This window comes from Bombina bombina, chromosome 2 (genome assembly GCF_027579735.1).
Source record: "Bombina bombina isolate aBomBom1 chromosome 2, aBomBom1.pri, whole genome shotgun sequence".
Taxonomy (NCBI): Eukaryota; Metazoa; Chordata; class Amphibia; order Anura; family Bombinatoridae; genus Bombina; species Bombina bombina.
Window position 1 is genome coordinate 1,066,512,367 of NC_069500.1, and position 19,059 is coordinate 1,066,531,425.

At 39.8% G+C, this 19,059-nt stretch overlaps 1 protein-coding gene across 1 annotated transcript in view; it reads right to left on the reverse strand.

Moving 5' to 3' along the window:
• MGAT4D (MGAT4 family member D) overlaps positions 1–19,059 on the reverse strand; it is a 559,080-nt gene that overhangs the window by 59,906 nt on the left and 480,115 nt on the right. The window contains exon 8 of the mRNA XM_053703693.1: positions 11,603–11,717. Coding sequence (XP_053559668.1) covers positions 11,603–11,717 — 115 coding nt within the window. The remainder of the gene's footprint in view (positions 1–11,602; positions 11,718–19,059) is intronic.

A 19,059-nucleotide genomic window follows, 5' to 3' on the forward strand; every position in this document is an offset into this window, starting at 1 on the left:
CAGAGCTGGAAATCTGTTTATTAACTGCCCAGTACTTTAGGGGTTTGTCTGAACGAGGTACAGTGATCTCTCCTACAATAATACAAATAACAGCAATTTGTATTTTCAGAACAGTAGTAAACAATTTTTAGTTTTGTCTCCTCCACTCCAGTTTAAAATGAAATGGGAACATGCAGTTTGAAAAAACGCCACAAGATAGCATATGAGTAGGAAGTGGAGGTATCGGTTTAAGTATCGGTGCATTTGCACGAGTACAAGTACTCATGCAAATACTTGGTATCGGTACCGATACCGATACTAGTATCGGTATCGGTGCATCCCTAATATTTATTATATGCACACAGCATATGCTGTATGTTCTACCATTATGTATACAGATGAATAAAACCTTGTTTAAGCACAATATGGATATGACTGGATATTTACCCTTGATTACCTGCGTTTTCTGGAATAGATCTTCTGGTTAAAGGCACACTGTCAGATGCCAGAAGTCTTGTTTCCTTTCATTTAATAGTAAAATGACACTAATGTAAATAAGTACTTCTCACACAAGGATGGATTTACTGAGTGTGTTCCAGAATAAACAACAATTCATAAAAGGGCTTACATATGATGTGTTGCTTGTAAAACTCCCAATATGTGTCTACCAGGCTATAATTGCTAACTGTCCCGTTTTCCACTGGACAATCCTGTTTTTTGGCTCCCTGTCTATTAAGTCTGTCGCATATTCAGTTCAGACCTATTTAGTTTAGGGTGGGTAGAATGCAATGTTTGATATTTAAGGCATTTTTAGTAGTGTTGCGCTATTTAGAACAGGTTTCATTTCCCCCATTTATATATTGAGGCTTTGCTTAGCAGGGTGGTTCTTCATGTGCTTGGACTGGAATTCATAGAACATACAAAAATAAATTCTCATTACATATTGTTCTCTTTCCCAGCAGCCCCAAGACAGCAGTTAACTGGTTAAACATACTGAAACATTGGAGCTGATAAATCTGCTATTTATCCCTTTCTAGACCAGAACATTTCATTTTCATTTACGTGATAAGAGTCAAGAAATACTCATGGAAAGGATTTATGTGTTTTTCTCATACTAACGAGGACGGACAGACCTGTTTAGAGGAGGTGCGTAGCAGAGGCCTAACAACGGCCTGGACCTTTCTCTACCCCCCCTTTGCATTCTGAAATTTCAGTATATCCAGCCATTTGCGCTGCAGACTTTCTGACAACCTGGAGCACCCTATGTGTGATATTTCATACTGTGCTATTACAACTATAGAATGGCGCACTCAAATCTTACACTACTAGAGATACTTGACTATACACTATACCGTAGTTTTGCGCGGCTTGAGGAGAGTTTGGTGGCGGCATGGAAAGGTGCCACTACAGGGGAGACGCCGGACAGCATATTGACAGCTGATGACAGCGCTCTGATTCCGCGGCCGGATGGTAGCTCTGCAGATTTGGAGACCGAGGAGGCGATTACGGCTCCAGAGGGGAGAGCTGTTATGTGGCCCAACTGCACACTCATGACACCGCTGACCACAGTTCACACTTCTCCTCAATTGCCTTACCCACCGCTGGTTATCTCCGAGTTGGCTGAGGACAGACCACAAGATGTTCATCGGAGCTTCAGCAAGCCCATTCATATCATGGAAGGTATGCAGCATCCCCAGAGGTGCAGTCAATATGAACAAAATATACTGCTACCGGACTTGTTGCAGGCTATGACGGAATTGACACTCTTTAGCCTGCAGTCTACATTTAGTATTTTACAAGTCCATGTAGAAGTATTTTTTTGCACAGAGAGGCTGTTTTATATTCCATGGGTACTTACCACTTTCTGCCATGGCTTTGTTACGGCTATCTCTACATGGGACACTGCAAGTAGGAATCACCTCCAAATCAAAATAGGAATCGGATAGTGACTCGGAGGAATAACATGATGGCTCACATCTATGTCACGCACATATTTCATTAGTTGCGGAGTGAGCGACTTCACTGCTTCAACCAACACTGCACTTGATATCAGAAAGAACGTTAATATTCAAGTATATCTATCTGTTCTATATGATGGTTTTTGGACCTGAGAAGCTGAGCAGCTATATGATATATAGGTTTGGACTGCGAGTGCTATCTGTAAATATGATACCCTAACGTATATAACACAGATGTAGAATATTTCTCAACTTACTTTATAGAATATAGGGGGCTTTGCAATGCATATGTTTTGTTGTTTTCTACATGTGAGGTCTCTTCTATGTGTACTCAAGTATATGCCCATAGTGACTTCTGCATTATCTAACTAAAAAATATATTCCCATACTTTTATCCCTCACAATACATAGTTGCCAGCTTGCTATAGTATACCTATTATACAAGGTTTACGGGGCTTGGATTATAGACTAGGGAAACCTACACCAGACAGCCATATACCAGCCTATGGGCTGGTTTATCAGCTCACTAGATTTTGTTTTTTAATTACCTGCATAATTGACCATGCTAAGGTAGATGTTAACTAAACTTCAATCACTCAGGTTTTTCCCCACTTGCTCATACGTAGGTTTTTATATACACCCAGTTTGAAAATATTGGCTATGCTTCGCAGCTGCCCAATTTGCACTCAAGGAAGAAATTAGTGCTATCTGAGGAAAGTTCCCTTGCTTTATTTTTACTACTGCACTGCTATAAGTATAGTTATAGAGAATATCTACAGATCTACAACTATTTGATAAAGGTTTAAATTGTGTGTTTTTCCTTTATTAACCTCAGCCGTTTGATATATAATCTTAGAGGAGCGTTTTTGTATTGTGACATGTACATCATGTTTTTCTTTAAGTATAATCATATACTCCATAATATATGGCAATAACTATACTATCCTGAGAGCTCACAATTAGATATCTCCTATAAAAACTTCCTCTCCATACATACGCTTTGGATAAGTGTAAGTCTCCCCCCCTTTTTTTTTTTTTTATGGTTTTGGTTGGTACTCTCCTATATCTTCACAGGTATGGTAATTTTTCCTAGGCTTTTCCCATCTGGTGCTCTTTATATGATTAATATTATATGTATATAAATACCTTGATTGGTTGTACATCTCTAGTTCCAGTGTTCAAAGCAAACTATGAAAAGCGAGATTCATAATTTGGGGTCCAAAAGTGGCCTCCTTATGTTCATGAACGCCTTCTGTAGCTGCATAATTTCTGTCTGAGCTGTGAGGTCCAAGAGTGACCTCGGTGACCACTGGGAAGGTGTATAGTCTACCTGGCACATATAAAGTTTACATACAGCTCCCTTCTTGCTGCTGGTTTACACAGTTCCTAATTCAGTTTTACAAACTTACAAAACGTTCAGGTCAGGTGCAAAGTATAATCTTACCCTCATTTTTATTTAAATGTTCAGCAACGTCATAGTTTGTAGAATAGAATTAGTATATCAATGTATGGTGCTTAGAAACTCTAATCTGATAGTAAAATAGACTAGTTTTGTGAATGCAACCTTTCCCTGTGATCTATCAATATTTAAAGGGAAATGAAACCCAATTTTTATTTGTTTTATGATTCAAATAAAGAATACAGATCTTTTCCAGATAAGCCCCGCCAAAAAGTTAAGCCCCGCCGCAACAAATATGAAAAAAAAAAAAAAGATATTAAACTTGTACATTTATTGTTTATTGAACAGGAACAGTGTGAAATGAAACTTGTACTTGAAACTTGTACTTGTGAAATTAAATTAAACTTGTACTAAACTGTAACTTATATTGTTATTTTGTATTGTAGTTTAATTTTTTTATTGAAGACGCTGCATTGAAACTTTGTACTTTTATTTTTTTATCGGTGCATTGAAACTTTGTACTTTTATTTTGCATTGAAACTTGTTTTTTATTTAAGAGGGTGAAATTGGGACAGGTCATTGATAATTCGCATGAAAAGCTCCGTATTTCGGTACCTTTGCCTCCAAACGAACTCACACAAGTAGCTGTCCACTAAAGATCTGTGTGTGCCGCATTGGCGCTTATTCTGCATCTTGTAGACATGCCAGAAAGATTCAATGGTTTTTTGTGTGAGATCCAGTCGTTGGATCCACAAAGTTTTCACTATGATTAACCGTTTGAGTATAATTCATTGAAAGAATAGTTTCAATTCCTTTGTATGATGGCCACATATCGGAAATGATGATTGAGCCGGGAGCTATGCAGGCCTGTATTGTGTGCATCAGAGTGTCCGCAGTTCGATCTGGAACTGCATACATGAACACTTCTTTACTCTCCCTGCAGATCCCTCCGAAAATCCACTGCTGGGGAAGGACTCTCCCTGCGTTGTTTTTACGGCGAGATATTAGCGTTTCATCTATCTCGACGTGTAGACCTGGCCCACCGACAATAGTTGGATTCTGCAAAAGACGCCAGGCACAAATTTCGCTAAGAAAGTTCTTCCAGTCAACAGCGGTCGTGTGGCCAATAGATAATTCCTCAGAGCAGAATTTCATACTTGTCAGATTTTTAGACCAGCAATAAATAAATAGAATTACTGTCCTGAACTCCATCCTAGACCGTTCCAGCCAAGTTCCCTTTCTAAGAGCGATTTCTTGACGACACTGTCGTGCATTACACCTCCACCTGTCAGAAACAGTGGAAAGTGTCATTTGGTGCCCATTGTTGCATAAACGTTGCTGATGGATCACTCCGTGTGTTTGCAAAAAAAGTATTGCCGTCTCCTTGTCATGAACGACAGTCGAAAGCGTAAGAAAGTTCATAGTTTCACTCATTTTCATAGTTTTTATTGCAATGTAATACGTCAGCTGACAAAAGTGGCGGGGCTTAACTTTTGGCGCGTGCACTTTTTGCATTAGTGGCGGGGCTTATCTGGAAAAGATCCAAGAATACCATTTTAAAACACTTTCCCAATTTACTTCTATTGTCAAAGTTGCTTCGTTCTCCTGTTATCCTTTGCTAATGGAGCAGCAATATACTACTGGGAGCTAGCTGAACACATTGGGTGAGCCACTGAAAACAGGCATATACAGTATGTGCAGCTATTAATCAGCAGCTAGCTTTGCATTTGTTCTGAGCCCACCTAGGTATGCTTTTCAACAAAGGATACCCAGATATTGAAGCAAAATAGAATATATGACAGTTCAAATACAAAATTTATGCTTACCTGATAAATTTCTTTCTTTCCGGATATGGAGAGTCCACAACATCATTCAATTACTAGTGGGAATATCACTCCTGGCCAGCAGGAGGAGGCAAAGAGCACCACAGCAAAGCTGTTAAATGTCACTCCCCTACCCATAATCCCCAGTCATTCGAGCAAAAGGAAATGGAAAAAGGAATAACACAAAGGTGCAGAGGTGCCCGAGGTTTAGTCAATAACAAAACTGTCAGAAAAAACGGAGGGGTCGTGGACTCTCCATATCCAGAAAGAAAGATATTTATCAGGTAAGCATACATTTTGTTTTCTTTCCTAAGATATGGAGAGTTCACAATGTCATTCAATTACTAGTGGGAACCAATACCCAAGCTAGAGGACACAGAATGAATAGGGAGGGAGAACAAGACAGGCATACCTAAACAGAAGGCACTACCGCTTGAAGAACTTTTCTCCCAAAAGCAGCCTCAGCCGAGGCAAAAGTATCAAATTTGGAAAAAGTATACAGAGAAGACCAAGTTGTATCCTTGCAAATCTGTTCCACAGAAACTTTATTTTTGAAGAGGAGACAGCCCTAGTGGAATGAGCTGTAATTCTCTCAGGAGGCTGCTGACCAGCAGTCTCATAAGCAAAACGAATCATACTTCTCAACCAGAAGGAAAGAGAAGTAACAGAAGCCTTGTGACCCTTGCACTTACCAGAAAAACAAACAGGGCAGAAGATTGGCGAAAATCCTTAGTCGCCTGTAGCTAGAATTTTAGAGCATGCACAACATCCAAGTTGTGCAACAAACGTTCCTTATGAGGAGGAGGATTGGGACAAAGAGAAGGAACAACAATCTCCTGATTAATATTCCTAGCAGAAACCACCTTAGAGAGAAAACCCAATTTAGTATGAAGAACCGCCTTATCCGCATGAAAAATAAGGTAAGGTGAATCTCACTGCAAAGCCGAGAGTTCAGAAACTCTCCTAGCAGAAGAGATAACAAGAAACAAAACCTTCCAAGATAACAACTTACTATCTATGGAATGCATTGGCTCAAACAGAGTCTGCTGCAAAACTAAGAACAAGGTTAAGGCTCCAAGGAGGAGAAACAGGTCTAAACACAGGCCTGATTCTAACCAAGGCCTGACAAAAGGAACGAACATCTGGCACATCATCCAAATGCTTATGAAGCAGAATAGATAAAGCAAAAATCTGACCTTTCAGAGAACTGACTGACAAACCTTTCTCTAGACCATCCTGGAGAAAAGACAAAATTCTAGGAATCCTGACCCTACTCCAAGAGAAGCCTTTGTAATCACACCAATAAAAAGGTATTTACGCCTTACCTTATGGTAAATCTTACGAGTTACAGGCTTGCGAGCCTGCAACATTGTCTCAATGACCGACTCAGAAAACCCAATCGCCAAGCAGTCAGCTTCAGAGAAACAATATTTGGATGGAGGAAGGGATGCTGAACTAGAAGGTCCTTCCTCAGAGGTAACCTCCAAGGTGGCAGAGGTGACATTTTCACTAGGTCTGCATACCAGATCCTGCGAGGCCACGCAGGAGCTATTAGAATTACCGACTCTTTCTCCTGTTTGATGCAAGCAATGACTTATGGAAGGAGTGCAAACAGAGGAAACAGAAATGCTAGACCGAAAACCCAAGGAACCACCAGAGCATCTATCAGAGCAGCCTGTGGATTTCTTGACCTTTAACCGTACCTTGGAAGTTTGGCGTTCTGCCGAGAAGCCATCAGATCCAACTCCGGCACCCCCATCTGAGGGTTAACCTGGAGAACACCTCCGGATGGAGAGCCCACTCTCCAGGATGAAATGTCTGTCTGCTCAGAAAATCTGCCTCCCAATTGTCCACTCCTGGATTGTGGATAGCAGATAGGCAACAATTGTGAACTTCCGCCCACTGAATAATCCGAGCCACCTCCTTCATGGCTAAGGAACTCCAGGTTCCTCCCTGATGGTTAATTTAAGCCACTGAGGTAATGTTGTCCAACTGGAATCTGATAAACTGGGCTTAAGACAACTGAGTCCAAGCCATAAGAGCATTGAAAATTGATCTCAACTCGAAGATACTTATGGGGAGAGCAGACCCCTCCCGAGTCCATAGACCCTGCGCCTTTAATGAGTCCCAGACTGCTACCCAGCCTAGCAGACTGGCATCCGTGGTCACAATCACTCAAGGTCTCCGAAAGCAAGTGCCCTTAGACATATGCTCCTGAGAGAACCACCTCGGGAGAGAGTCTCTTGTCGACTGATCTATAACTATCCTCCAAGACAGATACAAATGATTTCCATTCCATTGTCTGAGCATGCATAACTGCAGAGCTCTCCGATGGAATCAAGCAAAGGGAATGATGTCCATGGAAGCGACCATCAGACCAATAACCTCCATACATTGAGCTACTGATGGACGAACCGTAGACTGAAGAGAGAGGCAAGAGGAAAGTATTTTGGATTTTCTGACCTCTGTCAGAAAAATTGTCATAGATAGGGAATCTATAATGGTCCCTAAGAAAACCACCCTTGTAGCTGGAACAAGGGAACTCTTTTCCAGATTCACTTTTCAACCGTGGGAACGTAAAAAATACAAGATCTCTGTATGAGAGAGTTTGCTTGTTGAAAAGATGGCACCTGAACCAAAATGTCATCCAGGTAGGGCGCTACTGCAATTCCCTGAGGCCTGATCACTGCCAAAAGAGCCCCCAAAATCTTTGAGACAATTCGGGGAGCTGTGGCAAGGCCAAATGGAAGAGCCACAAACTGATAGTGTTTGTCCAGAAAAGCAAATCTCAAGAATTTGTGATGATTCCTGTGGATGGGAACATGGTCATCATGGACTGACCCTCTTGGACCAGAGGAAGAATGGAACAAGTAGTCTCCATTTTGAAGGACAGTACCCTGAGAAACTTGTTGAGACACTATCTAAAATGGCTCGAAAATTTCCCTCTTTTTTTGGAAACCACGAACAGGTTTGAATAAAATCTTAGACCCTGTTCCCTTATTGGAACTGGAACAATCACTCCCAGGTAAAAAAGGTCCTGAATACAGCTCAAGAATGCCTCTCTTTTTACCTGATATACAGATAGTCTTAAAAAGGTGGAACCTGCCCTTGGGAAGAAAGGATTTGAATTATATTTTGTAACCCTGAGATACTATGTCCACAGCCCAAGGATCTGGGACATCTCGTCAGGGAAAGTCTGCCCCCCACTTGATCCGATCCCGGACCCGGGGCAGAGCCTTCATGCTAAGCTGTGGGCTTCTTAGACTGCTTCCCCTTGTTCCAAGACTGGTTGGATTTCCAAGAAGGCTTGAACTGTTCCTGTTTGGAGGAGGAAGACTTCTGAATTTACGAAAGGAACGAAAATTACTTTGGAGTCCTTTAGGTCTATTCTTCTTATCTTGAGGAAAATTATCTCTGCCAGACCAGGTCCAAACAAGGTCTTACCCTTATAAGGAAGGGCCAAAAGTTTAGACTTGAAGGTAACATCAGCCAACCAAGATTTAAGCCAAAAAACCCTGGGGGCTAAGAAAGTGAAACCAGTCATCTTGGCTCCTAGTTTGATAACTTGGATGTTAGCATCAGAAATAAATGAATTGGCTAATTTGAGAGCCTTAATCCTATCCTGGATTTTCTCTAATGATGGAGACTCTTCTAAAATAGAGTTAGACAAGGCATCACACCAATAAGATGCTGCACTTGCTACAGTGGCAATACAAACTGCAGGTAGCCATTGAAGACCCTGGTGAACATACATCTTTTTCAAATAAGCCTCCAACATCTTGTCCATGGGATCCTTAAAAGAACAACTATCCTCTATAGGGATCGTAGTTCTCTTAGCCAGAGTAGAAATAGCTCCTTCTACTTTAGGCACCATGTACCATGAATCTTTAATAGAATCAGCAACAGGAAACATCTTTTTAAAAATAGAAGAAGAGAAAAAAGGAATCCCTGGCTTCTCCCATTCCTGTGAAATATTCTCCGTCACACAGTCAGGAACAGGAAACGCTTCCATGGAGGAAGGAACATCATAGTATTTATTAAGTTTACTAGATTTCTTAGGGTTGCTAACAGACGAATCAGAGTCATCCAAAGTAGCCAATACCTCCTTCAACAGGACACAAAGGTGTTCAAGCTTAAATCTGAAGTTAACTTTTTCAGTATCAGGCAAAGGAGTTACACTGTCTGTAGCTTCTGAGGGTGAGATCTCAGATTCAGAGGTATCCTCCACATCAGATTTATGAGAAAGTGCAACCTGCGTATTAGCAGCTGAAACAGACACCTTAGCATCTGATAAATGTTTAGTCTTCCTCTTGCGTTTCCCTAAAACAGGAAAAGCAAATATACTCCTCCAGGAGGATGAGAGGAATCGCAGGGCACTGCATGTGACACCAATGAAGCTTGGGACGTTTGAGGAGAAAGCTGTGGCATTGCCTGAACAGCATCATCCTGACCCAGAGGCAGAACTTTCCTTCACTTTCTGCGATGAGATTTCTTTAGTGGAAATTTTTCTGCAGGTCATTATTAAATAAAATGTCAAATTAGACAGTTACACTAAGGCACCAGTTCAACTGCAATGTGTTGGTTAACTGAAGAATAAAGCAATTTTTAATGCTTTATAATATAATTGCATAGCAAATAAGCTGCATACAAAAAAATAAATTTTAAAATGTCTCTTAAATAAATTGGTTTTCTTTTCTCTAGGTCTAACATAGAAATGTAGTAATAAAAAAGATGCAATGCTCATACTAACGTCTTACATTCAGAATAAACAGCTTTGCAGACTGGGAAAGGCTAGGGGGCGGGTTTGAAAAAATCTCTGAGAGCCATTCAAAAAGCAATGTGCTGCTGCTTTGCAGCGCAACTGCATATTTGACTGATCACTTCAAACAGCTCTTTGCTCTGGATGCACTTTGTTAAGGAAAACGTACTGCAACCAGAGCACAGCTCTGTTTAAAGAGAACTGTCTAATGTGAAGCCGCACTACAAAGTTCAAGCGCTAACAGTTCCTGCATGTGTCCTGTTCTTTCTGCAGACATGCTGCATTTTCTGCGATGACATCTCAGATCACTGTATGTTCTGCCTTGGGGCATCCTGAGATACTTTAGTGGGCTCAGAGAGCAACAACTTATCTTTAAAGCCAAGAGTTCTAGCTAAGCATGCAGCACAACATTGCATAGGCAAATCAATTTGTTCTTTAAGGCATAACAGACAATTATGAAAAGACACAAAGTCTTGATCCATGTCCATAATAATAATAATAAAAAAAAAAATAATAATTATAAATTAAAGTTGATACAGTAACTTTAAGAAACAGAGTGAGAAAATAAGCAGAGACAGCTGTGACCCTCACGCTTAAAAAACTTTCAGCTAAAAAAATAACTAAGACAGCACCTCTGTCAAACTGAGGTGTCTTACCTGACAACAAACACTCTGCATAAGCAAATAAAGCAGAGAATTCCCCAGCAGATCCAAACACTCTCCTTCTGCCCTTGCGACTGACACTAAGCCCGGAATGAAGGAAAACAGAAAACAAGTCGGCCAGTGACTCCGCTCCGTTTACTAAATGCAGAAGAGCGTCACATGAACTACCTGACCAGAAACAGTGTAGCATAGTAAAAGAGCACATTTCTGTGCAGGAGAAAAAAGTAACACCACCCCCCAGAGTGAAACCCGGGAAATTCAAATAAGTCCACACAATCAGGGTTGTCAACATCGTAACCCACAACACATGAGCCACAAAATAAAGGAATATGCTTTATTTCCAATAAAAAGCATTAAAAGTGGATTTATTTAAAAGTATAAAAACATTCTATAAACATAAAATAAATGTCAGGACTTCAAGTCACTATGGGCTACATAGGAGATATGTATCCAAAGTCTCCAAAGAAGATGGTTAACGGATTGTTTGTATCAAACAATGTATCCGTTAGTTTACCACCTCGTACAGGGAGAAATCCCTTCACTGTGACGTCAAATTGACACATTCTTTTTCACATTATATTGTGTTACAATATTGCACCATAATTTGTTTCTTTTTATTTTTTGAGATATTGTGAATTTGGAACTTCTATATCGTTGATACACGCTATCCTTTTTCATCACATTTATTAGTGAAATTATTTGTTTGTTATTTACCACATATTACATTTATACGCTTTCATTCGCACATTGGCACACACACACACACACACATTTACTTTACATTTATACCATACTAACAATAATAAAATAACCCCATAATAATGTGATATTGGTTTAACTGGCTGTTAACATGCTTTATGAGTAGTAATAAAACATGTACAATATATTATAGAGTTTTATGCTTTGTGTAAAATATTAAGCTGTAAAATGTTTAAATAACAATGTCAACAAGAAATAAGATAAGTACTTTGGCCTGTTTGCTTGAGGGTTTGCAGAATGCAAGATAAAACCACAAAACTCACCAATAAATCCAAGCTGAGAGAATTCAAGTATCATCCAATCATCTGAACTTTGTTGGGTAGCAAAGTTTTTTAAGAACTGGAAAAATTGTGGTTTTGCAACAATGTCATCTTCGAGCTAAAATAAAAAATAAAAAGTGTTAGATCTACATTCTGTTCTGACTTTGCATTGAATGATTACAAGACACTCTAGTGTTTAAACATTCATATTTAAATAGAAAGGGGCTATTCCTGTCTCCGAGAATATGCCTTTCAAAATCACAGACCATTCTGTGCACTTTATATAGAATATATTGACAAATCATTGTCTGCGCTTCTGATATGTACTCCATGTCATTACTATAACATTACTTTGCTGCCTATTTGATTTTATATATATATATATATATATAAAAAAACACATACGTATATATATATATATATATATATATATATATATATATATATATATATATATATATATATATATATATATATATATAGTCAAATAGCAGCGTGGCCCAGCACTCCAACCTCTGTTGACCTGGGTGCATACCTCAAGATTCAAATACAAAGAGTAGTGGAAAAGGAGGGCACTCACAGGATTTGAAATAATCAATAAAGTTTATTTCTTTCATGTAATTGGCAAGAGTCCATGAGCTAGTGACATATGGGATATACAATCCTACCAGGAGGGGCAAAGTTTCCCAAACCTCAAAATGCCTATAAATACACCCCTCACCACACCCACAATTCAGTTTTACAAGCTTTGCCTCCTATGGAGGTGGTGAAGTAAGTTTGTGCTAAGATTTCTACGTTGATATGCACTTCTCAGTATTTTGAAGCCCGATTCCTCTCAGAGTACAGTGAATGTCAGAGGGATGTGAAGGGAGTATCACGTATTGAATGCAATGGTTTTCCTCACGGGAGATCTATTTCATAGGTTCTCTGTTATTGGTCATAGAGATTCATCTCCTACCTCCCCTTTTCAGATCGACGAAATACTCTCATATTCCATTACCTCTACTGATAACCGTTTCAGTACTGGTTTGGCTATCTGCTATATGTGGATGGGTGTCTTTTGGCAAGTATGTTTTAATTACTTAAGACACTCTCAGCTATGGTTTGGCACTTTATGTATTTATATAAAGTTCTAAATATATGTATTGTACTTATATTTGCCATGATTCTGGTTTTCAGTATATTTCCTTTTGCAGACTGTCAGTTTCATATCTGGGAAATGCATTTTTTAGGAAAAAATTATTTCTTACCTGGGGTGTACTCTTTTTTTTCAATTGACTGTCATTTTAAATTTGTGGGCAGAATTAGGAAATATATATATATATATATGTACACACACACACATATATATATATATATATATATATATATATATATATATATATATATATATATTTTTTTTTTTAATACATCAAACGTTATGCGTGGAATGTCTTGGTCGACGTATCGGCTCTTTCAATGAGCCTTCTTCAAGACCAGTTTAAATCTTAATCAGGCTAATCAGCCGTGCTCCCGACAGAAAGTTAAAGACTCGTATGGGTAAAACTCTGTGTTTCTGTGCCTAGGGCAGCACAAAACCTAAATACACCACTGATATATATATATATATATATATATATATATATTAGAAAAAGAAGTTAAAGGACAAATGGTCGACACTAATGAGAAGATATACACTAAATAGTACAACACTTATGTTGCTATTTCATTTGCATACATTTAAATGGTGCAGACCCTATTTGAAAATATTATGTAAACTGTAAGAAAAGAAATGGAACATCTTAATAAATGTACCATACAAAAGAGATAGGGAATGAAGCACTGAAGAGAGAATTTGGATAATTCTGATCTGGCGTCTGCTCTTTTTATGTCTGAGAGGTGCTGGCGTATTCTTTCCCTGACCTCTCTGGATGTACATCCAATATATTGTCTCTCTGAGCAAGTACACCAGGCCATATAAACTACAAATTTTGACCGACAACTCACACAACTCTCTATCTGGTACTATTTAGAGGTTACATAAGATCTGAACTTCTCTTCTCTTTCTATAAAGTCACAAGGGATACACTGGCTGTAGCCACACCTATACATCCCTTTCGATGTTAGCCAAGAGCTGGTTTGATGGTCAGGCGGTAAATCACTAGGTTACAAAATGTTACCTAGAGTAACTCCTTTCCTGTATGAAAATCTGCATCCCTTTTCTACTACTTCTATCAGCCCTTCATCAGCTGATAACATAGGCAGATGTTTTTTAATGATATTGCAGACTTCATCATAATTGGAAGAGTATTGTGTGACACGGTCTGTATTTCGTCTTAGTGCTGCTGTCTTAGATGTATCAGCAAGCATTGTCTGTCTCTCTCATCCACCTGTTTTTTCACTTTCTCAATCAACGTTTTGTTATACCCTCTGTCGTGTAGTCAGTTTTTTAGGTCATCACTATGTTTTTTATATTCTTGGTTGTTAGAACAGTTTCTCTTTAATCTAACAAATTGTCCTTTTGCTATGGACTTCTGTACACTTCCTGGGTGACTACTCTTTCCATGCAAAAGGGTGTTTCCCGAAATCGGTTTCCTATAAATTGATGTTTCCACTTTATTAGTTTCACTGTTAGATGTTATTTTCAGGTCAAGATAACAAATAGAGTTTTTATTAGATTCAAATGTGAACTTTAAACCCCATGTGTTCTGATTAATATAACTGACAAAACCATCAACCTCTCTCAAATCTCCTTTCCATATGAAAATCAGGTCATCTATAAATCTATAGTATGACCTGATTTTATTGGCAAATGCATTATCCTCTCCATATATGGTGTAAAATTCCCACCAACCTATGGTGAGATTGGCGAATTTGGCCCCCATCACTGTACCCCTTATCTGGAGAAAATAATTGCCATCAAACCTAAAATAGTTGTGTTTAAGTAGGAAGCTAGTTACCTCTATTATATAATTTATAAAGCTGGTTGTATAGGTGGTATCCCTCTCCAAAAAGAATCTTATTGCTCTTAGGCCCATCTCATGTGGTATTGAGGAGTAGAGGGATACCACATCCACAGTTAGCCAACTGTAGTGTGGTTCCGACTTGCTATTTTCCAGAATCTGAAAAAGATGTTTAGTATCCCTTAAGTAGCTATTGAGGTTGGAAACTAATGGTTGTAACAAACTGTCCAACCATTCTGATAGTTGTTCACATACAGACCCAATACCTGATACAATAGGGCGTCCCTTAACTTGCTCAATAGATTTATGGACCTTAGGGAGAATATGGAAAATTGGTATAATTGGTTCTTGTACAGCTAGGTAGTTGTGGGTATCTTAATCAATATAGCCTTGTTCTAAGCCATCATCTAATAGTGATCTAATTTCTCTCGAAAAAATTGTTGTTCACTGACCTTAGCTGCGTGGGTGCTAACCTGGACCCTAGGGTACTACTCTTACGGTATGAGCATTTCAACCCATTCTTAACCACCTTCTGTAGGCCATCGTCTGCTGACAAAATGGAAAAATGTTTCCTGACTATTGCACAGACCTCTTTGTATTGTGAGCTGTATCCTGTCACAAAATAGACTCCCTGTGTTTGTGTATGATCAGTTCTTGGGGGACGTTCAGCTATTAAAGCCTGCCTATCAATGGCATTTACCTCCTTCCTGGCCCTCTCAATGTCTCTCCTCAAATATTTCCTCTCATACAACCTTTTCTCCAGGTCACCAGCAGCCACTTCATAGTCAGCAGGATTGCTACAATTATGTTTAAGTCTTGTGAACTGACCTTTAGCCACTGCATATCTTACATGATCAGGGTGGCTGCTGGCGGCATGGATAAGGGTGTTACCCGAAATTGGCTTTCTATAAACACTGGAATCTATGGTACCATTACCATTACCTACTAGGGTTACATCCAAATAGTTAATAGAGACTTTATTATACTCAAAAGTGAACCTCAGGCCCACCTCATTGCTGTTCAGAAAATCTACAAATTGAGGTATCAGTTCCTCTTGTCCACACCAAATAAATAATAAATCATCTATAAAACGTTTGTAGATCCCAATGCAATGTCTGTAGGGATTTCCCTCTCCAAAGATGTGTGCCATCTCCCACCATCCTAAGTACAAGTTGGCATATGATGGTGCAAACTTGGCACCCATGGCGGTGCCACATCTTTGGAGAAAGAAATCCCTCTCAAAACGAAAAAAGTTATGTGTCAAAAGAAACCTTGCTATTCTAACCACAAATTTCTGAAATCCTTCGTCATAGTTAGTAAAATGGGATAACAAATTCCAAAGCTTCTAGGCCACTATCATGGGGTATGGACGAGTACAGTGATACTGCGTCCACAGTCAACCATATACTCTTCTTTTCCCATTTGATGTCTTGTACCATATTTAGAAGATGTTTGGTATCTTGTATATGGGAATGGAGTGAAGCAACCAATGGTTGTAATATAGCATCCAACCATTCAGATGTGTGTTACAGAAGAGAATCAATACCGCTAATTATAGGTTTGCCCTGAACGTTTGTCAAGGTCTTATGAACCTTTGGTAAAAGATGGAACCAAGGGGTTTTTGGAAAATCAACTACTAAATACTCCACTGTTTGTGGATCCAAATGTCCCTCCTGCATCCCATCATCTAACAAATTGATTAGTTCACTTCTGAACACATCTGTAGGGTCCCTGGAAAGTTTGACATAGTCACGTTCGTTATTCAATTGTTTGTAGGCCTCAGAGATATACATTGGTCTATCCATCACTACAACGGATCTGCCTTTGTCCGCTGGACGTATTACCAGTGTAGGATTTTGTTCCAATGATACCAATGCCTCTCTCTGAGACCTAGTTAGATTAAATTTCTTTTTAGTATCCCTCTGTTTTATTGTTTGGTTGAGAGTCACTAAATCCTTCTCTATTCGTGCATGAAAAGTTTCTATAGTAGAACCTCTTGATTGTAATGGATAAAAGTTGGACTTACTCCTAAATTTAGGCTTGAGTTCCACTACATCACATTTATTGCCAGTTTCCGAATCCAGCATCTCTAAAGAAATAACATCACAGGACTCAGAAAAGTCAAGGTTAAGACTAGCCACTGGGGAGTGATGAGTCTTAGTAATAGAATGGATTGGTGCCACATCAGAATCACTAAAATGCTTTTTCAGAGTAAGATTTCTAACTAATCTGTTGACATCTAATAGGGTTTGAAAGACATTAAAATCAGTAGAGGGAGCAAAACCTAGGCCCAAACCCAATACAAATTCTTGTTGTTCGGTCAGAGCAATACTGGACAGGTTCGTTACATTATTCATTTGTACTTGCTCTGTGGGCGGCTTGCTCTTAATTGGTATCTTTCCTGATTTTGTGTTTTGGGCTGACTTGTTCCCTCTCCTGTTTTGGCCTGAGCTAAGGGAAAAACCTGTTCTATATCTGTTTGTCTAGCATCAAAAGGTGTTGAAATAGACTTCCGGTAGGCGGAGCGGTGGGTCAGCAGCACAGAGAAAGAGCTCCGTGCCTCGCAACTTGGTAAACACCACTAAACTGCTGCTGACCGCACTATCCCACACGCCATCCTTGTTGGGAAGCTTGCTGGACATCAGCCCAACTGGACTTCTGTGTGAAGGGCCGAATATCGCCCTTGCCCCTGGAAGGGAATTTAAAGTGCGCAGTGGTGCGCATATCGCGGCCGCCATCTTGGATCGGGCCGACATCACAGCAGCCCCTGCAGCGGTTCACCTAGATCTGGAAAACAGCCATCCTCATCAATCGGAGCCACAACGGAGTGGGTGAGTTGCGGCAGACTGCAAGACTGGCCTTTTTCTATGTCCGTTTGGGTCAGAATTGTTGAGAGAAAGGAATAGAGAGGACTCTATGCAGAAAGGAAGAGGGAACTTGCAACTGAATACCCCTAATGCACACCCTTAAAGTCCTCCATATATATGAAATCCCCAGGCAGAAACCGTTACACTCTTTGGGGCAGAAATTGTGTAAGACTACCCTACATCATCTAGAAGCCCTACAGTTATCAAAACACCTGTTTTGCTTTGCATTTGCTCCCTTGATTTTAACAAACAGCCATACATGCTAGATTAACACTTGCATTGCTTAAAAGTGGAGGAGAGAAGAGTAAAGCCTCTGATTTATATCAATACCTATATGCATGATAACCTTCACTACACAGTGTGGGAGGCTGGTTTTTTCAGGGCACTCCTAAGAAATACAGAAAAGCAGCAGTTTACAAGGCAGATTTCTCCAGGCTGTTGTGGAGAGGCTACGAGACTGTGCAAAATAAATCTCTATATTCTCGCCCCAAAGGCACATACTAACGTATTGGGAACTTTGCATATATAATACAAGTGACTGGCTTTGGGGATTTATATGAAGCTAGACAAATATTTTCCGCCTATTTCCAGTTCGTTGGCGGGAAAGATGACATCCAGAAATAAACAATCGGATAAAAAGAGACCAGCTCCAGACTTACATACTGAGTCCCCGCCATCCCCTAAATCCTCAAATTTAATCACAACAGACTCCTCTGCTTTGCTTCAGGAATTAAAATCATTCTTTTTGCCAAAAATGGAGTCACTCCAAGCTGGGGTGGACACGCTTACTAGCGAGGTGCGTCAGTTCTCCACCAGAATATCCCAAGTTGAGCAGCGCATCTCAGATGTCGAAGACAGACAAGTGGCAACTTCTACCTCAGTAAGACAACTCGTACGCCAAAACCAAATATTGCAAGAAAAGGTAGAGGACCTTGAAAATCGCAGCCGAAGAAACAATCTCAGAGTAATTGGCATCCCGGAAACAATTAAAAATAAAGATCTGCTAGAGTTTACAGCCCTTACAATCCCTAAATTGCTAAAAATGAATCAAGATCATTTGCCCCTGGATGTAGAACGAGCCCATCGCATAGGCCCAGATAGAGGCCTTGAGACCATGAACTCCCGCCCACGCCAAGTAATTTTCAAGTGCTTGAATTACCAAGAGAAATTGGCCTTATTACGAGCATACAGGGCACATTCTGGGGACTTGATTTTCGAGGGGAAAAAGCTTCTAATATTCCAGGACTTCTCAGCGGAAGTGTCTAAGCTCAGAAAAGAATTTGCCCCACTATGCTCCCGCCTGCACAAAGAAGGGAAACAGGCTTCTTTATTATACCCGGCTAAACTGAGACTGCAAACACCCGCGGGCCCAAAGTTTTTCACTACCCCCAAAGATCTACAGGACTTCCTAGACCGGGAGGGGCAGGATATTGCCCGCTGAATTCTTTGTAAACCTTACCATATTTTTCTAACTTTATTATGTCCATATGGACAAATGGATGTACTCGTCACCCTCTGCGGTGATGCTAAAAAGACCTTCAGCGACATTGGACTATCTCTAAAGTTCATGCAATGTTTAATAGTGCATCTGGTATCTACACTATGGGGATTAATATCTCCCTCAGGTTTGTTCAGTTGGCAAGAAACAGCT